At 43.7% G+C, this 26,130-nt stretch overlaps 1 protein-coding gene across 1 annotated transcript; it reads left to right on the plus strand.

The window, feature by feature from the left end:
* Positions 1-6,679: 6,679 nt before the first annotated feature.
* Positions 6,680-19,788, plus strand: LOC134479793 (uncharacterized). The gene is made up of 3 exons (XM_063264459.1): positions 6,680-10,948; positions 16,291-17,370; positions 19,737-19,788. Exons 2-3 carry the CDS (start codon positions 16,391-16,393, stop codon positions 19,786-19,788), a joined length of 1,032 nt encoding a protein of 343 aa, XP_063120529.1. The 5' UTR covers positions 6,680-10,948; positions 16,291-16,390.
* Positions 19,789-26,130: the final 6,342 nt, after the last annotated feature.

The raw sequence follows: 26,130 nt of genomic DNA on the forward strand, positions 1-26,130 counted from the left end.
TTTAGAGAAAATATACAAAACTGACTGCAAAGATTGGAAAATTAAAATACACATGCAATTCTACTCTTGACCACGAAATTAAATACACGGAGCAGGATAATATGCTGAGCTGTCTGTGGTCCTGAAAAAGACAGCGACTAAAAATATTGATACTTTTACTGTGTATTTTTTATATGTTGTATGACATATTTCACACACCCATAAATGTCAGCTTTTATACTGTTATTCATATGTAATAGATGGGTGTAAACCTTGTGCGTACCTTGAATTATTACCAAAAACACAAAGAGTGATTCATCGGACATTGCTGAAAGAACGTTATATATTAACCTAGATAATAAGGTAATAACAAATGTGTATATTACATCCCAGGCACTCTACTAAACTCTGAAGATGACAAATGTTTTCTTAGCTCTCAGGAAGGATTTAATATATTTTTTGTTCTTGGCTTAAACGTTGGTTTGCATCCACACACATCTCCTCATCTAAAAAATGTCCTACTTCTCTCCTCCAACAATTATTTCTAGTATACCTTCAGCTACCTTAGCTTCCACAGTGCTCTGGGCAGTCAAATAACAGGGGCTATATTTGGGGAAACAGCAACACTGCTGGGCACTTAGAGCTAGAAGGAAAGACTCCTGATACAGACTAGTCAAGAGCAGGTCAGAAGAATGGAGCCCAGCTCCCCACCACTGGACAGGGATGAATGATCAGGCAGATAACATGAAATAATAATACTAATAAAAGTAAACAGGAGTGCAAATGAGCACTGCTAATAAGAGCCCTCCGTAGGGAACAGGGAACAAAGACGAAGCCTCTGTTCATTACCCTGCCATTACCCTAGTCTCAAGAGCACTATAAGGACGTTCCTTTGGTGACCATTAGTTCCCCAACACCTGTTTCAACTATCTTCTAACATCTCATTGTGAAGCCATTCTTGGCAAAGAAGTATGGTGACTCGAACCCACCAGGCTTTCTGAACAGATCTGTGGCCAAGGTTCCCTTCCAGGATCTGTTACTTAGCCCTCGGGGCATAGCTGTCTCTCCCTGGTATCTTCTTTACCTAACTCATTGGAGTCCATTCCTGTTTTCCCACTGTACATTTATAGGCACCCATTAACTGCCACGAATCCCCTGCTCATCTCCTCCCTACACGGTTGGGGGCCTTTTCAAGACAGTGACTGTTCCTTTAATCTCTGAATTCCTGGAACCAAGATCATGTGTGACCCATGGAGTAACCTCTGGTCACGTGCAATGATTTAATGCAGTGCTTCTCAACCTTTCGAATGCTGCAGCCCTTAAATATAGTTTGTCATTTTGTGGTGACACCCAACCATAAAGTAATTTTGCAAGTATTAGGAATCGTAATAAAAACATCTGATATGCAGGGTATTTCATATGTTACCCCCAAAGGGGTCGCAACCCACAGGTTGAGAACCACTGATTTAATGACTATACTGTGAACCTCCATTCTTCTACTTTTCCAGTATCTCATTCCCCTTCCAGCAAAAATGGCATGGTTTTGTTTTTAAGAAGCTGACCCTCCTCCCCTGCCCCACACAAGGCCGTCGTGGCCGTATTGTAACCCTGGGCAGAGGAACACAAGGGCAGAGTTTAATAATTTTGACAATGCCCAGATGTCGCTAGCTGATGACGACTGGTCAGTATCCACTGAAGGAAGGGAGCCGAGAGGTAGAAGACAGCACATTGGTTGAGTCTGCAGAGACAGCTAGATTGTGTCATCCTGGCTGAGCTGCAGACAGGGCATAGTAAACCCTGGGGTCTGGGTACCTCCTGCCTTCTTCATTAAACAGCTTAGTATCTGAATGGCTGCTTCCTTGCCTGAACTATTTTGGTACATCTATTATTGGCTCCCATTTAGCGTCTGTTTATTTAAATCTGCTTTCAACTGGAACATAATTCTCTTGATTATTGGTTGATGCCGCGACACAGTAGGAATACAGATAATTGTCACTGTGCACATTCTGCTGGAAATGTAAAATTATTACCTTTAGAGCTGTTGAGTAGGGTGTTTGAGCACTAATGTTATACAGCTCGGGCACGTGGAATTTGTAGAGTGCTAATTTGTCGGCTCCCTTGCCTTCCTCCACTGGCTGTCATCTGAACCCCCTCCCCCCAACCCCCCCCCCCCCAGGAACCCAGGCAGACACCCAACTCCCTGGAGCATCTACTTATTCACTCCCGATGGGGGAGAGAGGGTCATTTCCAAGCACTCAGAATACTGGGGCTTCCATTGTGGTTATCAGAGACTCGAGGAGGGTTGCAGATGAAGATCCCACCCTTTCGCCTCCCTTGCTCAAACCTCCCCTGCTTTTCTGGGACTGCCTTACCCCAATTGCAAGAATCAAAGTGGGTGGGGTGGCTGCATAGCTCAAGTCTCACACGGCAAAGACCTGGTTAGAGTGGAGGATGTGTCCACGGCTCTCCACGCTGTCCACCCCTCCAATTCCTTCCCCCGCTTCTCTTTTCCCATTCCTCCTGCCCTCATGCCTCTTTCCTCACCTGCTCCGATCTCCCCAACAACCCCCCCTCGCTTACCAGCCTCCGCAGGCGCACACACCTACCTCCAGCTGTCAGTTCCCCACCCCAAACTAGCTGCCTCTTCATTTACAAGCAGCATCACTAATTGCTTTTTAGGGTCCCTTTTCTGCTCTCTGTTCAAAATTCACTGGGCGTTCCCAGCCCCTTTTATGCTACTTTTTCTGAATCTTTTCAGCCTCTTTTACAAACTTAGCACTTTCTGTGCCTCTTTTAGTCTTTAGGAGAAGAAAGAGACTTGAGAGGGTTGGGTGGTTTTTTTTTTTTTTTTTTTTTTTTTTTTTTGGCAGTAAAGCGCCTTCTCTGGCACCCCCCTCCCCCGCTCCCTCCCTCCCTCTGTCTCCACCCCCACTCCCCGCACAGCACACGCATTGGCCCTCCTCCCACTGAATGGGGCTTTGTGCAGGGAATTTCCGGAACATAGCCCAGTGCCCAGGCCCCAGTGTGAGGAGAGGAGGGGCCCAGCCTGCAAGGAGACCCTTAAGCCCACCCCATTACCACGGTCACTGTTTGCCCCGGATTCTCTAAAAGGCCTATTGTTGTCCGTTGCCAGGTGTTCCTTGGCAACGCTTGAGCCAAGCTGCCTACCCTATTTAGACCCAAAACTTTTCAATGGCCTCCAAAACCCGTGCTTGTCAGTGCTGTAGACCGCTCCTCAAACAGCCTCAGAAGGGAGGGAGAAACCAAACCATCCCCCAGCCGTCTGCTTTTCAAATATCTGTGTTTGAGGCTGCTTTGGGGGCGTCTTGTCTTTTGCCTAAGATCAACGGGCCAAACAATCGCAATTAAAATTTCTCTCTCCTAATGCTTCGGCTCCCCCCCCCCCAACCTCCGCCCCCACCGAGTCACAGACCCCTCTCTAACTTAATATTCAGCCAGTACTGGGTTTCATCATCTTCTGCAAGAGCCTCCTGACTTTTCTTCTTAAACCATTTCCAAGAAAATTGCTTTATTGCTCTAGGACAGTTGGAAGGGCTTGTGTGCAGGAGGTTGACCCTTCCTCTGCTCTGGCGGGAGGAAGGTAATAGAATCACAGAGTCTGTGTTCCAGGAGGAATCTTGATGATGGTCCCAGATGAGGGGTCTGGAAGTCCAGATCCCAGATCCCGGAATGGTCTGGTACAACTCACCTAGTGATTTACAAACAGATGGGGGATTCTGGACCAAATGCCCCTGACCCCTAAGAGAAGCAGGCTGTAAGAGGGAGAAAGGAAAAACAGAGGAAAGAAAAAAAAAAAACTCTGTGCCTCACAAAAATAAATAAAAGGTCTTGGTTTCCCAGGCATCTGAAACACAGAGAGTTACCCACTCTCTCACCTAGACCCTAGGGACAAAGCTCGTCTTCTTCTAAGGCATCCGTTTTGGTTTGACTATACACTGTCCCTCCAGACTTGTGTCTGATACCTGTTCCCTAGGCAGTGGCACTGTTTGGGGAAGTTCTGCAGCCTTGAGGATGTGGAATATTTCTGGAGGAAGTAGACCGCTTAGAAGTGGCCACTCTGAAGGCTGTAGCTGGCCCCCAGTCCTCTCTTGGCTTCCCTGACTGTCACATGCTCCTGCTACTTCGATGTCCTGCCCAAGTAGGAGAGGCCAAGAAAACAGAAACTTAACCTTCTGAAGTATCAAGGCGAAATAAGCCCTCCCTTAAAGGGGCAAATATATCTAATATGCTCTTTATCTACCGATATCCGTCCTGAAAATCCCAGGCATCTCCCCAGATACTGAATGACACAGAGCTAGATGAAGCATGGTTGAAGGTGAGAACCATTCAGCTGCAGTGTCCCTCTCACAATTATCACTTGGTGACAGGAATGAAATGGTTTAGCCTCACTATGGGGCATGCAGAGCGGGCTTAAAGCAGCTCCCTTTGCTATCTTGTCCAGGATGATAAGGTGCCATAGATACTGGCTCACCCCCTCTCACAGCGGTCACTATTGTCCCCGGGGCACAGCAAGCTTCCTTTAGCCTCAGGACCTTGCTCTGTTCTCTGCATTGATAGCTCTCCCCCTAAAGTCATTTTAAGACCCGATCCACCCCACGCCCCCAAGATCATCCTAGACTCACACTTTCCAGGTTCCATGTTTCTCCCGGTCTTTTGAAATTTCTATAACCTTTGGCATCGTACACGTGTTTGTGATTTGTTCTTATGAGTTGTGACAGCTGTAATCCCATTTCTCATCCTCACAAAAATGCGCTCCATACGGGCCTTTGTTTATGCCTCAAGCATAAACTCTCAGGGAGTGAGGACTTTTGCCTGTTTTGTTGTTGGACAGGATCTGACTATTGTAGCCTAGGCTAGCTTAGAACTTGCGGTGTTTCAGCCTTCATCACCCAAATGCTGAAATTAAAGGCATAGACCCCCAACTGTTCTAATGGGCTGTGAAAGTTCTCTTGTGTTTCTTAACCTTGAAAATTGCTGTCACTTCTCTTCCTAAGGGACCCTTTGCCGTTGTTTCCCTCCACACTGTCCCCCATGAAATTATCAGAGACACTCTCTATGTAGTGTGGCCCTCTGAGGGGTTACCAATCACGACGATCTAAGATTTCTTCTCATCTCGAGAGCCAAGTTTTGCGCCAAGTATTACCTCTGATAAACATGCACATTATAGCCAGAACCGTCTGAAATCTACCTATTTCTGATGGTGCTACAGAGCAGGGAATCCACTGTATCTCAGATGAGAAGAGAGGAGAATTCGCTGAGAGCTTACATGTATGAGAACTGGGCCGAGGGGCTGGGCCTGGATGCGTAGAGGAAGCAAACAAGTAGGAGGTAGAATGATGGGAGAGAAAGAAGCAAGAAAGATGGTGGAGAGACGGAGGAGGAAGGGAAGCAGAGTAGTTGGTATGTTATGAGGAGAGGAGACCTGGAGATGTAAAGTCAGTTGCTGTCTTTGCTCCATGGAAATGGTGAATTCCACTGTCTACCAATAGAGCCAATAATGAACGAACACAAGTACTGGTGGGCCTATGCCTTCTTCCTTTGAGAAAAGGAACATCAAGTCATTGTGACTCCCAGAGCTGCATCCTAGCCCAGGAGGAAGTGCGGGACCCGCTGAGTGGAGACCCACAGCTGACTGGACATGTCCCACTGTGTTGACTTCTCATCAATGGCCTGTCTGCTAATCTCTCTAGGTGGTTGTGGTTCAACCACAAGACTGGACAACTCTACGTTAAATTACAGTTTTCTGTGTTGTGTCTGTGCCAGGGGTTTATTTCTTTTGGACTCGTTGGGTTGGACAAACGTTTAGCTATCCTACTTTCACAAGAAGATATCATTGTTGATGTGGGAGCCACTCCAGTGAGCGGGTACCAGATGGAGAGATAGGAGAGAAAGAAAAGTAGAACAGTTCCTGCACCATGAACAGCCTGATTTGAGCAGCCTGCACTGCCACCTGAGGCTATGGGGAAGTCCTCCAACCATGCTGCCACCAAGGGTCATGTCCGGGTCGTGTCCATGTCTGGGGCGCAAGTTACCACCAAAAGCCAGGCAGATGGCCCTTGTCTGGGCTGCTGCCTACAGCCATGTAGATGTCTTAAGGCTGAGCAGAGATGGACCCACCGCTCAGTGACTGCAGCACTAGGAAAATCCCCTCAGTCATGCAGTTGCATGGGTGCAGGAGAGATGCTGCAGAGCTGGTCCTGGTGGCATGGGTGCAGGAAAGCTGGCAGGCAGAGCGCCTCAGCCAGCACCCAGGCCCAGTTCTAGAGCTTTGACTTAGCCCATCCCCAACATCTACCCCAGCTATAAACTGGAGCATGTGAAGGGGCCAGTCCTGCAAAACTAAAGCTACTGTGTTTGCAAGAAACAGAGCAGCAACGGGATATCCAAGAGGAACCCTGGTGAGGATCCAGAATTGAAAGTGTGGCAGATGCCCAAGACCTTGAAACAGACCAAGGACTCACCGCAATGATCGAAATGATCATATTCGCAAGGGGAGCTGTTTGGATAAAAGGGTTTCACTTTGTTTGGGGTAGAGGTTAGAGGGCAGAAAGCAGATAGGGAGGAAGGGGGAGATGAGTGGGATTGGGATGCATGATGGGAAATTCACAAAGAACCAATTTAAAATGTTTAAAGGAAAGGAAATCAAAATATCAGACCACAATGAGTGAAATGAGTGGGCAGAGGGGACAATGACCTTTGGGCTTCAAGCTTGGCCTTCAAGTTACACATTTCACAAAGTCTTCAAAAGATCTTTACAAATACCCTCTTGCCTTTAATCTCAGCACTCTGGAAGCAGAGGCAGGAAGATCTTTTTTAGTTTGAGGCCAGCACGATCTACAAAGTGAGCTCTGAGGCAGCCAGGACTACATAGAGAAACCCTGTCCAAGCCAAAAAATCCCTTTGGCTTCAGTTGGTATGTGTCATGAACCACTAACTGTCTGCTTTCTACTCAGTCCTTGGTCAGACCATGGAAAGTTTCCTAGAGCCAGTGTGTGAGCTTAAAGTGGGCTTTCCAATATGCCGTCTTGGAATCTAAACTTTCAACTTTTACTATCAGGTATGTCTGCCAAAAAAAAAAAGTTCATTGAAAACAAAAGGCAGGTTAATCCCAGCACTCAAGGGACAGAGGCAGGCCACTCTCTGAGTTCAGTGCAAATCAGATAGGACTTTAGAGTGAGACTTTGTCTCACAACAAACAAAACAACCTTTCCTGACACCCACAAACCTACCTGTAAATTAGGCGTGTACTCATTCCCACAATACACTAATTTAACAGTCTTTTATTGAAACTCTTCTGTGTGCCAAGCATCGGGCTATGAGTTGTAGGGGCATTTTCTCCTTGCAGCTCTTTTGTTTACGTTCGTATCAGGTATGAAAGAATCAGATTCATTCTTTGTGATGTGCATACATAAAGGAGTAATTATTAGTTAGCCTTTCTCACAACAAATGATTATTTTTTGAAGTTATTAACTACACTGCAGGAGTCCTATAACTGCTCTTGTAGAAAAGGTAGGCCATGGGGCTGGAGAGATGGCTCAAGAGTTAAGAGCACTGACTGCTCTTCCAGAGGTCCTGAGTTCAATTCCCAGAAACCACATGGTGGCTCACAACCATCTGTAATGGGATCCAATGCCTTCTTCTGGTGTGTCTGAAGACAGCTACAGTGTGCTCACATAAAATAAATACATTAAAAAAAAAAAGGAAAGGTAGGTCAGTGAAATGGTTTAGTTCCCCACTGTGTGGTGCTGTTTTGGTGCCCATCCAGCACCCTCCATTTCTATCTTGTGGCTACAACACGACCTTATTCTTTTGGGTACTGAGCTCTTCTATTCTGCATGGTTCTGGAATGACTGCAATAGAGTATCTCACTCTGTGCTTAGATGGTAGGCAGGCAACATTTTCACAAGTGTTTGCCACAGAGCCCATGGACCCAGTATGACTGGGAGTTTTTCCTCTGTCTGTCTTCACCTCAATAAAGTAAAAGATACCGTGTGATGAGGCCAGATTCAAAGGTACAGTGTTTTGTAGTTTTGCAGGCAAGGGGCCCAAGGAAAAGTTTAAACACATGCTAGGAGTTGCAGGTCCCCAGGGATCATGAAGGCTGCTGTCACCGATCTCGCAGTGAACTGAGAAGCTGGAACTATAGTGCAGGCAACTGGGGCTCTGATAAGGGAGGTCAAGGGTTATGTTCCTCAGTAGCGTCTAGATTTAGACGTGGGAGTCAAACCAGGAGTTCAGAGTTTATTAAGGAAGAGTTCAATACTGGAGAGCAAATAAGTCACCAGCTTGCAAATGACACCTGGACAATTGCTTCATATGCTGGGTTGCTGTCTTTGCTAACTTTGTAGGACAGGGATAAGGTAAGGTCTAGTGAAGGTGAATGGTAGCTAATAGTAGTTGGAAGTGTAGACCCTTGGCAGGTACAGTTTCTTCTCTTACAGATTTCTTCATCTGGGCCTGAATTGTTGGCTTGGTCATCAATGCACTTGCTGTGCTAGTGTGAGAACCCTGATTGGATCCCTACCACTCACCTGAAAAGCATGATGTTCACAATCTCAGCACTAGAAAAACTGATCCAGGTGGCTCTCTGGGGCTCCCTGGCCAGCTAGCCTAGCCTAATTCCTAATCCTACAAGATCCAAAGCACAATGAAAGACTCCATCTCAAAAACCAAGGCAGGAGTAGCCACTCTCCCCAATCAATATAGTGCTTGGAGTCTTAGCTAGAATAATAAGACAAAGGAGAGAAATTAAAAGAGCTACAAACAGGAAAAGAAGGCAGAACATCTCTATTTGCCGATGATAGTCTATACATGAGAGATCCTAGAGACTCCACCAAAACACTTGTAGACATGAAGTACACTTTCTCACTCAGTTCAAGCTTCCAAATGACAGATTTAGAGTTTATAGTAGGTTTCTACAGCAACACTACAAATACAACCCATATCTTCTAATGATCTCAACTGTGTAGACCTGTCTTATAACTGATGACTTGAAGGCTTCATGCTGATATTCTCCAACTCAGCTTGATTCTCTGTCCTTTCCTCATCCTAGTTTCTGTTGACATGTTGAGAGCATCCCCGTCTACCCGGAAGAAGCACATCAAGGAACTTAAAGCATCCTTTGGTTCTTGCATTCATTGTTTCCCATGAAGGATGGCTCCATCGTGCCCTCTATATTTACCTACTGAATCGATTACCCTAATTCGGATCCTTATCACTGAGATGTAGACTAGCCAATAGTCCCATCGCTGTCTCTTTCCCAACCAGTCACAGTCAATGCCAACAAGGTCATCTTGGACAGCTAAGCCATCCTCTTTCGGAGAATATGACCTCGTCTGCATTAACATATCTACAAAGTAAAGTCCAAGCTCTTTATCCAAATACCATTGGCATCTTGCTGTACTGTGTTAATGTCACCCCTTAGTACTCCTTTCCCTTAAACTGCATATACATCACACACAAGCACACACTTGTATAAAGAAAACCACAACATATTACTTCAGTTCTCCTGTTCTTTGGCATACGATCCTCTTCTAATCCTTCGCTGTCCAGTGTCAGTATGATATTGCCCCCAACCCTTCTCTGTCCACATCCAGAATAAGGTCTTTATTCTGTGGTTCCACACATGTAATCCGGGCTCACTTGGGGTATTCATCAATCGCACTGTAGTCTTTTATTTATGCATCTGCTTCCCCCACTGAAAGGTGAGCTTTTTCTCTGCTAATGGCACGGGAATTGGCTTCATCTCTTTTTCGCTGGCTTTTCTTTTAAACACCTGAATTCCAGCTTGTTGAATTTGGAGTCCGTCCTGTGAGAAGCCATAGGGAGGGAGTTGGATCAGCAGTCTTTCTTGTTTCTGGCACACATGAAGGAGTGGAATTTAGGAATAATGAAAGAAACTAACCTTCTCTGCATAAGTACACAACAATGCACTTTCTTTTTTATTGATTCTTTGAGAATTTTACACTATGTACCCCAGTCCCACTCATCTCCCTGTCCCTTTGTACTCACCCTCTACCCTTGCAATCTATCCACCAAAAGAAAAAAAACTCATTGTGGAAGCTGTAGTGTGTCACATTATGTCCCATGGGATACCCATTTGTCTCCACATTTTTACTTGCAAATGTTCATTGCAATGAGACACTGATGCGGTTTGAGGCTTCTGGCTTCTCCTACACTATAAATAGCGGATACTCACTGGAGCTCCTCACGGATGGATATCTTTGTGTTCCCCTGTGTCATGGAGATTCAGCAGCTTTGGATTCAGCAGGACCATCCCCTTCATGCACCCCAGCAGATGGGGTAGATGTTGGGGTGAGCCAACTCAAAGCCCTGGGTCTGGGTCTTGTGGTAGCTGAAGCTGGCCAGAGTGCCAGCTCTCCTGTCTCCACACCACTAGGGTGAGCTCTCCAGCACTATCTTGTAGGGAGCGGTGCGGCAGCTGTATGATAATGAGGTGAATCTGGCGCCCTCCTAACAACAGTACTGAGAACAGTACTGAGCATGCGTGGAGTTTTGCACCTGCCGTCAGCCTGCCTGGGGCGGTACTATGCTAAATGGGAGTTCATGCTGCGCCAATCTCTGGAGGACAAGTAGCTGGGATGGCAGTGGGGTGACTCGTGCCCCACAATCCCTGAAAGAAGATTAGCATACTGTTGTGTATATAAGCCGAGTGGCAAAGCCGCTCGGCGAGGTAACACTTAAAGCTGTAACACTTGGAGCTGTAACACTTGGAGCTGTAACACTTAGGGCTGGCTGCCGCCGCCTCCCTGTATCAACAAAGAAGGTGTCCTGCAGTAAAGGCTGTTGAGAAGAATCCAACCGTGTTGCGTCTTCCTTGCCGGACGAGGTGGGCGTGACAAAGTGGTGGCCCGTACGGGGACGAGGACATCCTCGTGGATCTCAGAACTCTTCAGCTTCAGGACGAGCGACGTCGGAAAAGTTCCCGGTAAGGGACGATAAAGTTCTCTGGAGGTGAGCAGAGACGATGGGAGCCTTGGGTTAGAGGCTAAAAGGTCTGCGGTCTGCAGCAATGTTGTTTTAAGTTGATCCTTTGTGGGCAGGTTTTATAATTTTGTTTCTTTTCGTCTTTGTGTTGTGTGTTTGCTTTCTTTTGAATTGCCACGGTCCTGGACGGGAGTGCACTTGCTCGGAGTAGCCAACAGGTGCCAGGCTACGGAGTTGGGTATAAACAAACAGGCCAGCTTGCTAAAAAACCGCTTGTAAATAAGTTCATTGAGTATGGGAAGCTCACATTCCAGCCCACTCCTGACAGCTCTCCAGGAGCTCCTTAATCGGCGTAAGCTCAAAGTTGAAAGGAAAATCCTGTCAAGTTTTCTTGATGAATGCGATCGTTGTGCTCCGTGGTTTATAGTATCGGGTTCTCTTACCTTGCGAGCATGGAACAAATTGGGAAGGGATCTAGATAAAGAAGCCACAGAGGGCAAGCTTAGACCCGGATCAAAGCCTCTTTGGCGAATGGTCCGTGCTTGTTTAGAGGATAAGCGATGTGAGGAAGTCGTTAGAACAGGTCAGAGAATCCTTGCAGAGCATCAAGAAAGTATGTCAGAGGAAGAAAAGGTCCCAAAGAAAGAAAGGAAAAGAAAAGGAGACAAAAGGAACAGAGAGAAGGCAGAGATAAAAAAAAAGGAGATAATCAGGACCAGGAAATAGATAAGATATATCCCTCCTTAAAAGCCTTGACTTTAGAAATGTCAGATGAGTCAGAGCTTAGTGAGGATGGTGAGGCTGATCTTGAGGAAGAGGCTGCTCAGTATGAGGGGGAGAGATGTGATCCGGACTGGCCACAAGCTAACACCACGTGGCAAGGAGGCAGACAATTAGGCAAAAAGGTAGTTATACCAACCGCACCTCCGTACAACCCTCAAAATAAAAGCATGGCGAGGCCTGCAAAAGGTACTTACTTTTGCCCAGAGGTATGGAGAGAAATGGGATTAAGTTTCCCAGTAATTTTGGACGCCAATGGGCAACGATATCATGAACCCGTTGACTTTAAGACTATAAAGCAATTGGCAGAATCGGTTAGAACTTATGGGGTCAGTGCAGCTTTTGTTGTGGCTCAAGTTGAGGCTCTTGCTAGGTATTGCCTCACCCCTGGGGATTGGGGGAGTCTGGCTAAGGCCTGCCTCTCCTCAGGTCAATACTTGGATTGGAAATCTTATCTTTTTGAACATGCTAATGCTCAGGCCGCCATTACTCTGGCCTCAGGAGCAGACCCTCAGAGACATTGGGATGCTGACATGCTATTGGGTCTAGGGAGATTCGCTCTGGACCAGACCGGTTATCCAGAGCAAGTTTATAGCCAAATTAATGGAGTAGCCATCAAGGCATGGAAAGCACTGCCTAATAGGGGCGCAGTCTCCGGGAACCTTACCAAGGTTCTGCAAGGACCTACAGAGCCGTTTTCAGACTTTGTGGCCTGCATGGTAGAGGCCTCTACCAAGATCTTCGGAGACCCTGATGCAGCCATGCCGCTCATTAAACAGCTGGTATATGAGCAATGTACAAAAGAATGTAGGAATGCCATAACACCATACAAACATAAAGGTTTAGAGATTTGGATGAAAGTCTGCAGAGAACTGGGAGGACCATTGACTAATGCTGGTCTAGCGGCAGCTGTGGTACAATTAGGGAAAACCGCTACCACGGATACCTGTTTCCAATGTGGCCGTAAAGGGCATTATCGAAAACAGTGCCCTGAAAGGAGTAGGGGGAAAATTAGCAATAGACCCAAGCAGCCTGGACTATGTCCACGATGTAAGAAGGGAAACCACTGGGCAAATGAGTGTCGATCTGTGAAAGACTTGGATGGCCGACCCCTAGTGACAGGATATGGTGGTGCACAGCCAAAAAACGGACAACGGGGCCCACGTCCCCAGGGCCCTCAAATATATGGGGCTCTGCAGGGTGACAGACAAGGACAGGACAATCAGAGGCCTTGGCCTTTCCTTCGCCACCCGAAGGACCGAGGAGAGCCGTTAAAGGCTCCGCAGGACTGGACCTCCACTCCACCACCAGACTCGTACTGACCCCCCAAATGGGAGTGCAGCCTGTAGATACAGATTTTAGAGGACCCCTCCCTAAAGATACAGTTGGGCTTTTGTTGGGATGCTCCTCCTCTGCCCTGGACGGTTTGCAGATTGTGCCCGGAGTAATTGATCCTGATTATTTAGGTACAGTAAAAGTGCTGGTAGCCTCCCCCCAGGGTGTCACTGCCATTTCCCCTGGAGACAGAATCGCTCAAATGCTGCTTCTGCCCAGCCTACATAAGCGCTTTCCTGCTGAAAATAGGATTAGAAGGGATAGGGGCTTGGGATCTACAGGTTCCCGATTTGTCTTTATCTCATTGGAACTGAGTGATCGTCCAATGTTAACATTGACTGTGGAGGGACGTTCATTCCTTGGTCTATTGGATACTGGAGCAGATCGTAGTATTATCTCTGCTCATGACTGGCCACCCAGATGGCCTACACAAACATCGTCTCAGGCCCTACGTGGTTTAGGGTACAAAATGGCTCCTTTAATGAGCTCAAAAGAATTGACGTGGAGAGATACAGAAGGGAGATCAGGAAAGATCACTCCTTATGTTATAGACATTCCAGTAACGCTGTGGGACAGAGATGTTTTGGTAGAGCTGGACATGAGACTGACAAATGATTACTCCCCACAAGTCCAGGATATGATGGCAAAAATGGGTTACGTGCCTAGAAAGGGTCTGGTAAAGAACTTACAAGGACGAGTTGACCCAGTACTGTCAAAACAAAAACATGACAGGACGGGTCTGGGTTTTTCCTAGGGGCCGTTGAGGGGGGAATACCCATTACATGGAAAACGGAGGAGCCTTTATGGGTTCCTCAATGGCCTCTATCCTCTGAAAAATTAATTGCTGCTGCCGAATTAGTATTCGAACAATTACAATTAGGACATATTCAACCATCCAGATCACCTTGGAATACGCCCATATTTGTTATTAAGAAAAAGTCAGGAAAATGGCGGTTATTACATGATCTAAGAGCTATTAATTCTCAAATGCAAATAATGGGTCCCATACAGAAAGGTATACCATTACTCTCCAGCATTCCTGCTGAATGGCCTATTATTATTATTGATATTAAAGATTGCTTTTTTTCTATCCCTCTTGCTCCGCAAGATAGCGTGCGATTTGCATTTTCTTTGCCATCTATGAATAATGAGGAACCTGATAAGTGCTATCAGTGGGTGGTCTTACCTCAAGGTATGGCAAATAGTCCTACTATGTGTCAACTTTATGTAGGACAGGCCCTACGGCCTGTACGTGACCAATTCCCAAAATTAAGAATGATTCATTTCATGGATGATATCTTGCTTTCTGCTAAAGATCATGGCACCCTGGAAGTAGCTTATGCGAAAGTGGTTAAGGCGCTTGAAAGCAACCAATTGTGCATAGCACCTGAAAAGGTCCAAATGGGCCAAATGGGAGAATACTTAGGAACAAAAATCACTCCTCATAGTATTTCTCCTCAAAAAATTGAATTACGAAAAGACCATTTAAAAACATTAAATGACTTTCAAAAATTACTAGGAAGCATAAATTGGATTCGACCCTATATAAAAATGCCCAATGTAGATTTACAACCACTTTATGAGATCCTGAAAGGGGATTCTCAGCTTACTTCACCCCGTGTTTTAACCAAGGAAGCACGATTATCCTTGAGGAAAGTAGAAGAAAGACTAGAAAAGGCAATACTAAAAAGGTACAAGGAAGAGGAAGATCTGCTTTTGTGTATACTGAGAACCTTTTGTCAACCTACAGGAGTATTATGGCAACAAGGTCCACTTCTTTGGATTTATCCCCATATTTCTCCTAATAAAACCCTTGAATATTACCCTTCTGCTGTTGCACAGCTTGCTGTATTAGGCGTTAAATCTTGCATTCAGCATTTTGGTATTTCACCAAAGAAAATTATTATACCATATACAACTGCTCAGGTAGAAACATTGTGTGCATTGATAGATGATTGGGCCATATTGCGCTGTAGTTTTGATGGAGAGTTTGACAATCATTATCCTAAGGATCCGCTGCTACAATTTTTTATTGAACATCCAGTGATCTTTCCTAAGATCACTGCCTCAGAGCCTTTGTCTGGAGCGTTAGATATTTATACCGATGGCTCCAAAACAGGTGTAGGTGCCTATATGGTTGATTCTCAAGAACCAGTATTAATTCAATATAGTCCAGGTACCCCCCAAATTACAGAATGTAAAATTGTATTGGAAGTTTTTAAAAGATTTCATGATTCTTTTAATTTAATTTCTGACTCTGCTTATGTGGTTAATGCGGTGCACTCACTTGAAATTGCAGGGCCAATTCTGTCGACTAGTACTGTATGTCAAATTCTTTTAGAATTACAAAATTTGATTTGGGCCAGAAAAAATAAATTTTTCATACAACATATTCGAGCCCATACTAATTTGTCTGGTCCCATGACCAGTAATAATGCCCTGGTGGATGCTAGTACTCGTAGAGAGTTTATTTTTCATGCTGCTCCGGTTGACCTCGCTAGAGAATTTCATCAAAAGTTTCATGTACCTGCCTTTACTCTTCAACAAAAATTTAAAATCTCTAGAGCTGCAGCTCGTGATGTGGTGTTAAGTTGCCAGAATTGTATTCAATTTCACCACCCTCCTCATGTAGGGATTAACCCTCGTGGTCTGATCCCGCTAAAACTTTGGCAGATGGATGTCACACACATATCGCAATTTGGAAATTTAAAATATGCTCATGTTTCTGTTGATACATGTTCTGGTATTATACATGCTACTCTGATGACTGGCGAAAAGGCTCGTAATGCCATTAGCCATTGCTTAGAGGCATGGGCAGCCTGGGGAAAGCCTGATAGTCTCAAGACAGACAACGGGCCTGCCTACACTGCAAAGTCTTTTCAGGCATTTTGCCAGACAATGCAGGTCAAACATACTACAGGATTGCCATACAATCCCTAAGGTCAAGGAATTGTGGAAAGAGTACATCGTACCTTAAAAGAGCTTATAAAAAAACAAAAAGAGGGAATTGCCAGCAGCCGAACACCAAAAGAACAACTTTCTTTAGCTCTTTTTACTCTAAATTTCTTAGTTTTGGATGCGCATGGCCGCTCTGCTGCGGATCGCCATGCTGCCACTACACCTATAACTAATGCAGAAGTAAAGTGGAAGGATGTCTTAACTGATAAATGGCGTGGCCCAGATCCCATGATCTCGAGATCTAGGGGAGCTGTTTGTGTTTTTCCGCAGAATCAAGAAAATCCAATTTGGGTACCTGAGCGCTTGACTCGAAAATTGCCTTCTGCTCTTCCTGAAGATGAGACTATGAACCCTACTATTGCTACTGGGAATGATAATACAGGTTAATTCGATCACCCTGTGGGCTATTGCCAGATCCTGGCCAGTACCCATGCCAGTCCATAGCAATTCTACTGTTTTACCAACCTTTTTCTCTACTTCCTGTTTGCGTGATGTTCCTTGTATAGTGCCAACTGGAGAAATGCCCCAACGGTATGCCGCCACTAACGTTTCTCTGTTGCATACCTTATGTTTTACCATTAAAGACTCTTCCCTGCCCTGTATTTGGCTAGGTAGAGCCAAATTAGCTAATTGGTTGAATCCTATAAGTGACAGCACAATGAACACCGGGATCATCCTGGCTGCTTTGAGTCAAATTGCCCAGGGAGTCTCTTCACCCAGCGAGGACATGTCAGTCGATAGTTCTGCTGATCTGAACATTACAACACTAATTGTGATGCATAATTGTAGTGTTCCATCATGCCCAGGGCAAGGTAACTATGCACAGAATAGCTCTACCCGTCGTAGAGTCTTACCCGCTTGCCCCCCGCATCAAGAGTTTCCACCTAATTTTACCCCATGTCAGAGTCCATTCCATAGAACAAAACAATTCCTACCGGGATTTGAATTTTCCCCTCCTCTTGGCCATGTACAGTATGACTGGGGGGAGAATAAGACTGGCAAGCATAATCTCTGGCCTTGGTTTCAATGGGTGCTGTCCAATGAGCAAGGGGCATATACATCCCTGACCTCCTTTGCTAGGTTGATGGGTGAGAACTTCACGCTGTATAATGTTTCGGCTACTAGAAAAAATGATACCAGGTTGACCAATATTCAATATAATAACCTTTTGGAACATAATACTGCCACTAGTACTTCAGTATGTGTTAGATCACCTTTTTTCTTTCTGATAAGCACTAATGTCAGCAATGGTGTTTTAAATTGTAATAGCTCTGATGTAGTCTGCTATTTAGCTGAATGCTGGGATGGCAACAATGACACCACAGTGATGGTCAAGATTCCCTCCTTTGTGCCAATCCCAGATAGTTTTCCTATTCTCAATTTGCTGAGAACCAAAAGAGATTTTGGAATTACGGCAGCCATAATTTCAGCCATCGTGCTGTCTGCTGCCGCGGCTACCACAGCTGCAATCGCTATGACCAATCAAATACAGACGGCTGAGACTGTCAATCAGATTGTAGAAAGAACTGCAATGGCGCTAGAGATACAAGAAGAATTTAATACTCATTTGGCATCTGGCCTTCTATTAGCCAATCAAAGGATAGATTTAGTTCAAGAACAAATTGAAGCACTGTATCATATGACACAGCTGTCTTGCGTTTCCTCCCTAAGAGGTTTATGCATTACTCCTTTGCAAGCCAACTTTTCTCAGCATTCTCAACAGAGCAAAGAAATCTCAAATTATCTGAAAGGAAACTGGTCCATGAAAGCAGAGCAACCATCCAGACAATTGCTGATGCAGATTGCTGTCCTCAACAGCACTAGGCTGGACCCCATCACAATTGAAGACTTTACCTCATGGGTTACCAATGCCTTCTCCTTTTTTAAGGAGTGGGCGGGCATGTTTGCCTGGGGAGCTATTGTCCTCCTGGGATGCGGAGTATGTCTCTGGCTTATTGGCCGTTTAAAAAGAGAACATGCCAGACACAAAGCGGCTGTTTACCAGGCTATGACTGCCATTGACAATGGTGCTTCTCCCAATATATGGCTGGCCTCTTTGAAAGATTAAGAGTTCGCCCTAGATCATTTTTGTCACAGTCATGTGGGGTCATTGTATCCAGGGACGGGCAACTTTCCTCGAGCTCGGACCAACCTAAGACACGGGGCCCGATGGCGATAGGGTGACCCAACGACGGTAAGGCCGAGTCATCATCAGGAACGACCTAAGACAGGAGCAATGACAAGATTGACGTGACACCCAGATCTAGACCAGTCATTTTATTAAACAAAAAAGGGGGAGATGTAGGGAGCGGTGCGGCAGCTGTATGATAATGAGGTGAATCTGGCGCCCTCCTAACAACAGTACTGAGCATGCGTGGAGTTTTGCACCTGACATCAGCCTGCCTGGGGCGGTACTATGCTAAATGGGAGTTCATGCTGCGCCAATCTCTGGAGGACAAGTAGCTGGGATGGCAGTGGGGTGACTCATGCCCCACCAATCCCTGAAAGAAGATTAGCATACTGTTGTGTATATAAGCCGCTCGGCGCGGTAACACTTAAAGCTGTAACACTTGGAGCTGTAACACTTAGGGCTGGCTGCCGCCGCCTCCCTGTATCAACAAAGAAGGTGTCCTGCAGTAAAGGCTGTTGAGAAGAATCCAACCGTGTTGCATCTTCCTTGCCGGACGAGGTGGGCGCAACACTACCTGAGCAAGCTTATCCAATGCTGCAACCAGCAAGGGGCAGAACCAGCTCTCTCGCTCTCACTTCCGTGGGGCTGGTTCATGTGCACCCATGCCAGCAGCTCTATTGTGCTGCCTAGGTGAGGTGCAGGGCCCCCCAAGTGCTGCACCCTATGAGGGGCAGGAACAGCTCTTCTGCTCTAGGTAAGTAGTAAGTGGTAAGGGGGACAGAGGACATTTCTCTGTCACTCATGGTGTTAGGGCTGGCTCACCCATGCCAAAAATGGACTTTCTAATTTCATGGCAAGAGATGTCTTCCAAGTCTTTGGACCCTGGGTTAAATAATTCAGTCCTTATAGGTTTTGGGTTTATTGACACAGAATTCATAATTTTCCTTCAGAGGTATGTTTCCATGTTTAATGAAATCCATTAGTTACTTGTAAAATACTAAGTAGATTAAACAGACGTTGCTATAATTTTCACTGATAAAGTGCTCTCAAAGGCAGAAACCTATGAGGCAGATGTTGTTCAGGCATTTTTCCATTCAATTGAGATCCTTAGACCTACCTCATTTAGCCTCTTCTCTGAATTCCAGAGCATCGTAGAATGATCCAGTGTTAGGAGAAAGTGACTAAGGTGAAAATCTGAAGTGGCCAGATTCTCCCTGGATTGCACAAGGCAAACATTTACAAGGCGAAGAAATGGAAGGTGAGAGAGCAGCTTCCCTGTTTGTCAGTTATTAGTTGACCGGTCAGTCAGTCAGTTAGCCAGTCAGTCAGTCAGTCAGTCAGTCAGTCTTCATCACAACAACCAAAACACCTGACATAAACAACTTAAAGGAGAAAGGATTTCTTTTGGCATGTGGCTTCCTGTCCATGCCCAGCACTAGGGCAGAAGGTGCTATCAGTCAGAACGTGTAGTAAAAAGGAGCTTCTTCACACTGTGTCAGACATGAAGCGGTAAGAGGGGAGTAGGCCCAAGACCAGGGATAATCTTAAAAGGCACACTTTCAGTGACCTATTTTTCTCTAACTAGATCCTACTTCCTAGAGTTTTCAGAGCCTAACAAAAACAATATCACCAGCTAGAGACCAAGCATCCAACACATGGCTTGGCAACATTTTGCATTCAACTCATGGAAATATCCAAACTGAAATCTTGGGGCAGGGGGGCTATGTCTACTTTTTAAATTGCTTTAGCATCATATCTGGTATGAGTCAACTTTCAAAGAAATTATTAGTGCATTATAAAAGTGAAGGCATTGGGATCTGGAGAGCTAGCTCAGTTGGTATGATACTTACTGTGTAAATATTAGTACCTGAGTTGCATTCTCAGCATCCATGTAAAAAGCATGTCATGGTATGTGAAATTGTCATCCCAGCCTCTGAGAATCGGAGATAGTGGATCCCTAGGGCTAGCTGGCTAGCTAGCCTAGACTAATTTTCAAGCTTCAAGTCCTAGTGATCCTGTCAGACGTCAATATAGGTGGGTACTGAGGACAGACATGCACAGTTGACCTCTGGCCTCCATGTATGTACACATACATGCAGATGCACAAGCATTCATTTACACAAAGTGAAGACTTATGTGCGTATTTGTGTGTGTGTGTGTGTGTGTGTGTGTGTTTGTGTGTGTGTGTGTGTGTGTGTGTTGTATCCTGTAAAAGTCACATCACACTTGGATTTTCTTTTCTAACATTGTGATGTCCTGTACTGACTCTCATACAGGGTAGGTCCGATCATTCATGTAGCTTTGTATGGAGCTGTGCTGGGGGTCTAAAGAAAGAGGACAAATAGAGTTAAGAGATAAGAGTTGCATGTCCTGAATCTGTGTCTCTGTGTTATTGCTTCCCAACAAATCAAAAGTATAACTGAAAATAACTAAATACGAGGACCCTGGAGAGAATACTGGAAGCCTTAGGGAAAAGCTCATAATTTTCTAACTATTCGTTGGAAATCTAGCTCTAAAAAGACAGGGTGCGGGGAAATTAATAGAATACAATGGGCTATTGGAACTTATTATTTCTAGCTTACAAGAACCAATTGATGAATTTTCCTACATTGTATGAGTCAACTCTTTTAATATGGCCACAATGAAAAAATTACATGAAATAAAGTTACAACAAAATCAGTAATCATTTTAGGTAACAAATATTTTGAACTCACTATTCCCTGTTTGACTTTGTTTTGCTATTACCTATGCTGTTGAGGTCATTTCGTGTATTGAATCTGTTAGACACATGATGGGAATGCTATGTTAATGGTGTATTCCTACTCATCACTTCCCAATTCCGTTAGCAATGCCTAGCTTGTTTAAAATCTGCTGTGCTAGGAGGAGTGTCTTCTATGTGTCATGACTTATGAAGATTGCTTTTTTTCAAACAGTGATACTTATTAAATATATTCTGGTCAGAAATAAAATTTGATCTTATGGCTACAGGAATATCTACTAGAACAGTTATTATGTCTTATGGGAAGCAAAGACATTTTAAAGACCATAGTGTGTGAGAGACTGGAGGATATAGTTTAGATGCATCACATCGCTTGATAATCTTCATACAAGCTTGATAATGTTGGCTCCATTTCTATAAATAAAGAAAGTGAGGATCTAAAATAAAGGATACCAAGTCATCCTGCCATGTACTGATTTTAGTGGCAAGGATAGTCAAAAAGAGATGAGAATCTTCAATCCCCAACGATTTTAATTTAAAGGAGTAGTCAAAGTCCATGAAGAGGGAAAGTTTTTCCCTGGTTACAGAATGCTAAATTCAAACTGGCTAAATCAGTAAGAACATACATTGACTCCTATAACTACAAAAGGCCAGAGGGGTATATTTAGTTTGTGGTACCACATAATGCCTCTACCATGTTTTGCTTTTGGTCTGTTGGCTCCAGGTCCTCTGATCTCATCTCCACATATGTAGCAATTTTGGGCCTCACCTGTGTTTACAACTGCAAGCAGATGGAAAGTTACCATCGCTTCCCTACAGAAGATAACTCTTCAAAGAAAACCTTCCTTGGTGGTTTGAATAAGAAAGTGCCCCTTTAGGCTCATATATTTGAATGCATGTTCTCCCCAGTTGGTAAAACTATTTGGAAAGGATTAGGAGGTGTGTCTTTGTTGGAAGAGGTGTGTCACTGGAAGTAGGCTTGGAGGTTTCAAAACACTCCACTAATTTCCAGTGTCTCTTTCCCTCTGCCTACTGGTTGTGACTCAAGGTGTGAGCTCACAGCTTTCCTTCACTTTGCCATCATGGATTCCAACCCTCTGAAACCATAAGCCAAATTAAATGCTTTGTTTTATAAGTTGGCTTTGCCGTGGTTTTTTGCCACAGCAAGAAAGGTAACTACGCTATTTTGCTTATTTCTAAGGCAAGTTTGAGTTGTAAATCAATAACTGAGATATTCTCTAGGGTCATAGAAAACCATGCAGAAAATGCTTAAATTATCTGTCAACTACCCATGTTCATCCTTGGTGAGATAAGCATACTCTAAGGTCATAGACTCTTGAGGCAGAGAAAATAATTTAAATATAAGCAAGGTTCTTATTTTTTTAAATTTAAGATGAATTGACTATGTTTACTCTCTTCTTTAAAACAACCACCAGGGGCTGGAGAAATGGCTCAGTGGTTAAGAGCACCGACTGCTCTTCCAGAGGTCCTGAGTTCAAGTCCCAGCAACCACATGGTGGCTCACAACCATCTGTAATGAGATCTGATGCCCTCCTCTGGTGTGTCTGAAGACAGCTACAGTGTACTTACATATAATAAATGAATAAAATCTAAAAAAAAAAAACAACCACCAAAAATAAATAAATAAACAAGCAAACAAATACTTAAATAAGACAAATGGACAGACAGACAGATATAGATAGATAAAACAATGATTTTCTAGATATAGAACATCACGGACAAAGAAAGGCAGTGATCCAGCCAAAATGAAAAACCAAACAGATCAACTCTGTAAATGTCCGGACTCACTCTAGAACCCAACTCTGAGCTTTACTGTGAAGAGTGAGAAGTGTGCAAATGATGCTTGTCCATATATCTGAAGACTAAATCTGGAAATCTGAAGAGACCTAGGCATCGAGACACTGACAGCATACAGTACTAGATACGAGATAATGCCAGAGAGAAAGAGTCATAGATTTTCGGTCGTTATCCCTAGGGTCGTCAGTAGAATGCCGAGCAGTGCATAGCTTTGAAGAATATACCCAACGCCTTGGAAAGGATCACCTGAAAGGATTAAAGCAAACAATGCCCACGTCACACAATGCCAATAATAACGCATATTATCAAAAGCCAGACTCAAATCTCATTTACAGGGCATCAGTTACAGTCCTAAAGGGAAACATAAAATGATTCGTTTTGCATAATTTACCCTAGTTTAAAGGAATGACTGAGTTTCTAAGATAAGAATTTTCTCATAACTCTCAAAGTAACTTAACTACACTCCAGATCAGAGCTCAAGAATGCTTGTCGGGATGTAAGAACACCTTGCACACAATAGGCTAAGCTCAAAATAACTCTGGTAATTCTCAAGCAAAAATGGCCAGGTAGACATGCAAAGAAACAAAACAATAACAGGAAAAGTTGACTACTTATACTGATCCAGAAATCTTATCACTAGAATTAATAGATGAATATATTAACATAGTCATGATTATAGAATTCAAGAATCCAAGAAAAGTTGTACATGTTTAATGGAGACATGTGAGAAAATTTTAAGCTCAATTAAACTTACAGAGATAAAAATTACAATGCCTCAGTTGGAATGAAAAGGCTAATCATAGCTTGATATTGACGATTACTGGATGGGAATGCATAGCAATCAAAAAGGCCTTAAGTGAAAAGGAAAAAGAAGCCTAGCCTGGATGTAGCAGACAACAGGGAACGTGGCAACACGTGTAGCATCATGTATATAAAACATTATGTTTTGCCAGTTTGGCAGTGGAAGGTAGGGACCTATAGACCCTATAGTGGACTAATAGCAAAAACTGCTCTAAACTGAAGGAAGCTATAAATTCATAAATTCAAGAATCTCAATAAGTCCTCAGCTAGGAAACATGAAGAAAACTACATAATAGTGACGCTATGATCAAACTATTTAAAACAAACATGGGAATAAAATCTAAAAATATTCAATCAGTAAGAACAGTTTTATAATGCATGCACAGAGCAAACATAAGGATAGCATTATACATTTCATCAAAAAATACATGTGGGAATTGGGGGGGAGGATGGGGATGAAGGATTGAAGAAGGCCCTCCTAACTTAAAGACATATTCCTGGTGAAAATAAATTTGAAAAACGAAGATGAAATAAATGGTTTTGCAGACATAGAAAAACTCAAGAGCCCACAGTCAGAAAAAGAATATAGAAGGGAACATTATCAACAGGCATGTTATATCAATAAATATCTTGATCCACCTAAGAAATTAATAGCATCAAGATTAAATATATGAGAAAGAAATGTGTGCACAGGTAGAACAGATCCAGCACGTCTTAACCACAGGCTTCTTTTTGGCAGGGATGAATCCATGTAGAACCTGTGTAATGTCCTGGCCTTAGCAACAGCAGCATATTCCAACTACTTCAGGGTATCAGTCCCCAAAATTGTGCTTATTGTGAGGTTATTTTTGTTGCTGTTGCTGAAACAGCAAGTTCATTTCCTGCCATTTGCTTTGATTCTTCAAAATGCTGGGATTATAGACATGAACTACCACGCACAGCTTCATGGGATTCTCTTATCTTCCATGGGTTACATAAGCACATTCTAGTGATGTGGTTGATTGAGCTGCCATTGAAATTCCTAAAATGTCTCCTCCTAGCCCACCTTCATCTGTTTAGGACTTGACCTCTTGGTGTGGGTCCAGGGTCCCCCTAGTTCTTCCCTGATGTCCCTTGCAGTCTTTCTAGATGGTCTCCATTCTTTTATAAGTCCTACAAACCATAGAATAGCTCTCTACCAGGGACCGCAGAGCTGTCATACTCACATGCCTGAGATTCAAGGACCCCGTAAGCCCCATACTTAACTAAGACCCAGAGTGGGCAACAAGAAACCAAATAACAGAACACCTACTCAGGAAAGATGAGACCCTATATCTACACCAAGAAATACTTCAGTTGTCACAGCTTCAGATGTCTACGTCTCGGTAGACATCTCAGTAGTGCGCAAAAGCACGCACATGGACAACCAAGCCAGCAGCCCTATTTATTGTTTTAGGTTCTGAGAAAAAGAAGCAAAAAGACAGGGACTTCCAAATAGCAATCCTGAATAAGTTCAAGGACCTTAAAGAGAATATAAATAAATGCCTCGATGAAGGCCATGAGAACACAAACAATTGAATGAAATAACAAAAAATAATTCAAGATATGGAAGTAAAATTTAACAAAGAAATATAACCATTAAAGAAAATCTAACCTGAAATAAAACTAGAAATTAAAACCTCAGGAAATCAAAGGATCTCAGTTCTTGAAGACTAGATACAAGAAATAAATACTGAGCACAAAACCAAAACCAAATATGTTAAACCTGGAAAAATGTTAGGCACATGAAATCTGGTGACACTATGTAATGACCCAGCCTATGAGTAGTTATAGAGGAAGGAGAAGAAATCCAAGTGAAAGGCAAAGAAAATATTTTAGCAAAATCATAAAGGATAATTTCCCCAATCTAATAAAAGAGATGCCAATCAAGGTTCAAGAGGCATACAAAACATCAAATAGTCTGAACCAGAAAAGGAACTTCCCATGACACATAATCAAAACACCAATCTACTAAACAAAGGATATTAAAAGCTGCATGAGAAAAAATCAAGCCATTATAAAGGCATGGTCACTGTAACAACTTCAGACCTTTCATGTAGAGTCTGAAAGCCAGAAGCACTTGGATGGATATCCTACAAGTTCTAAGAGACAACAGATGCTACCCCAGAGAACTATGACCAGTGGAACTAGCAGTCACAATCTGTAAAGATAAAAGCAAATTTAAGCAATTTCTGTCCACCAACCCAAGCTCTATAGAACCCACTAGAAGGAAACCTTCAGTCTAAAGACAAAATTAACTATATCCAAGAGGAAATGGGAAAAAATAATCCCAGACTGGCTGATCAAAATAGGGGGAGAAATATACCAAAACAAAACATCAGGAATTAATGAACACTACACGTTAATAACTCTCAATACCAATGGTCCCAACTGCCTAATAAAAAGACAGACTAACACACTAGGTTGGGAAACAAGATCCATCTTTCTGAGGATCAAAAACTCACTCCTCACCATCAAGGACAGACTACAGCTTAGGGTAAAGAAATGGATAAAAGTTTGTTTGTTTTTTCCAAAATCTTGAAAAAATTACAAGAAGATTGAAACATCTCTAAATTTAACATGCACAAAATACAGATCGATTGTTGCCTGGGGTTAAAAAAGA

This window comes from Rattus norvegicus, chromosome 7, assembly GCF_036323735.1.
Source record: "Rattus norvegicus strain BN/NHsdMcwi chromosome 7, GRCr8, whole genome shotgun sequence".
Classification (NCBI taxonomy): domain Eukaryota; kingdom Metazoa; phylum Chordata; class Mammalia; order Rodentia; family Muridae; genus Rattus; species Rattus norvegicus.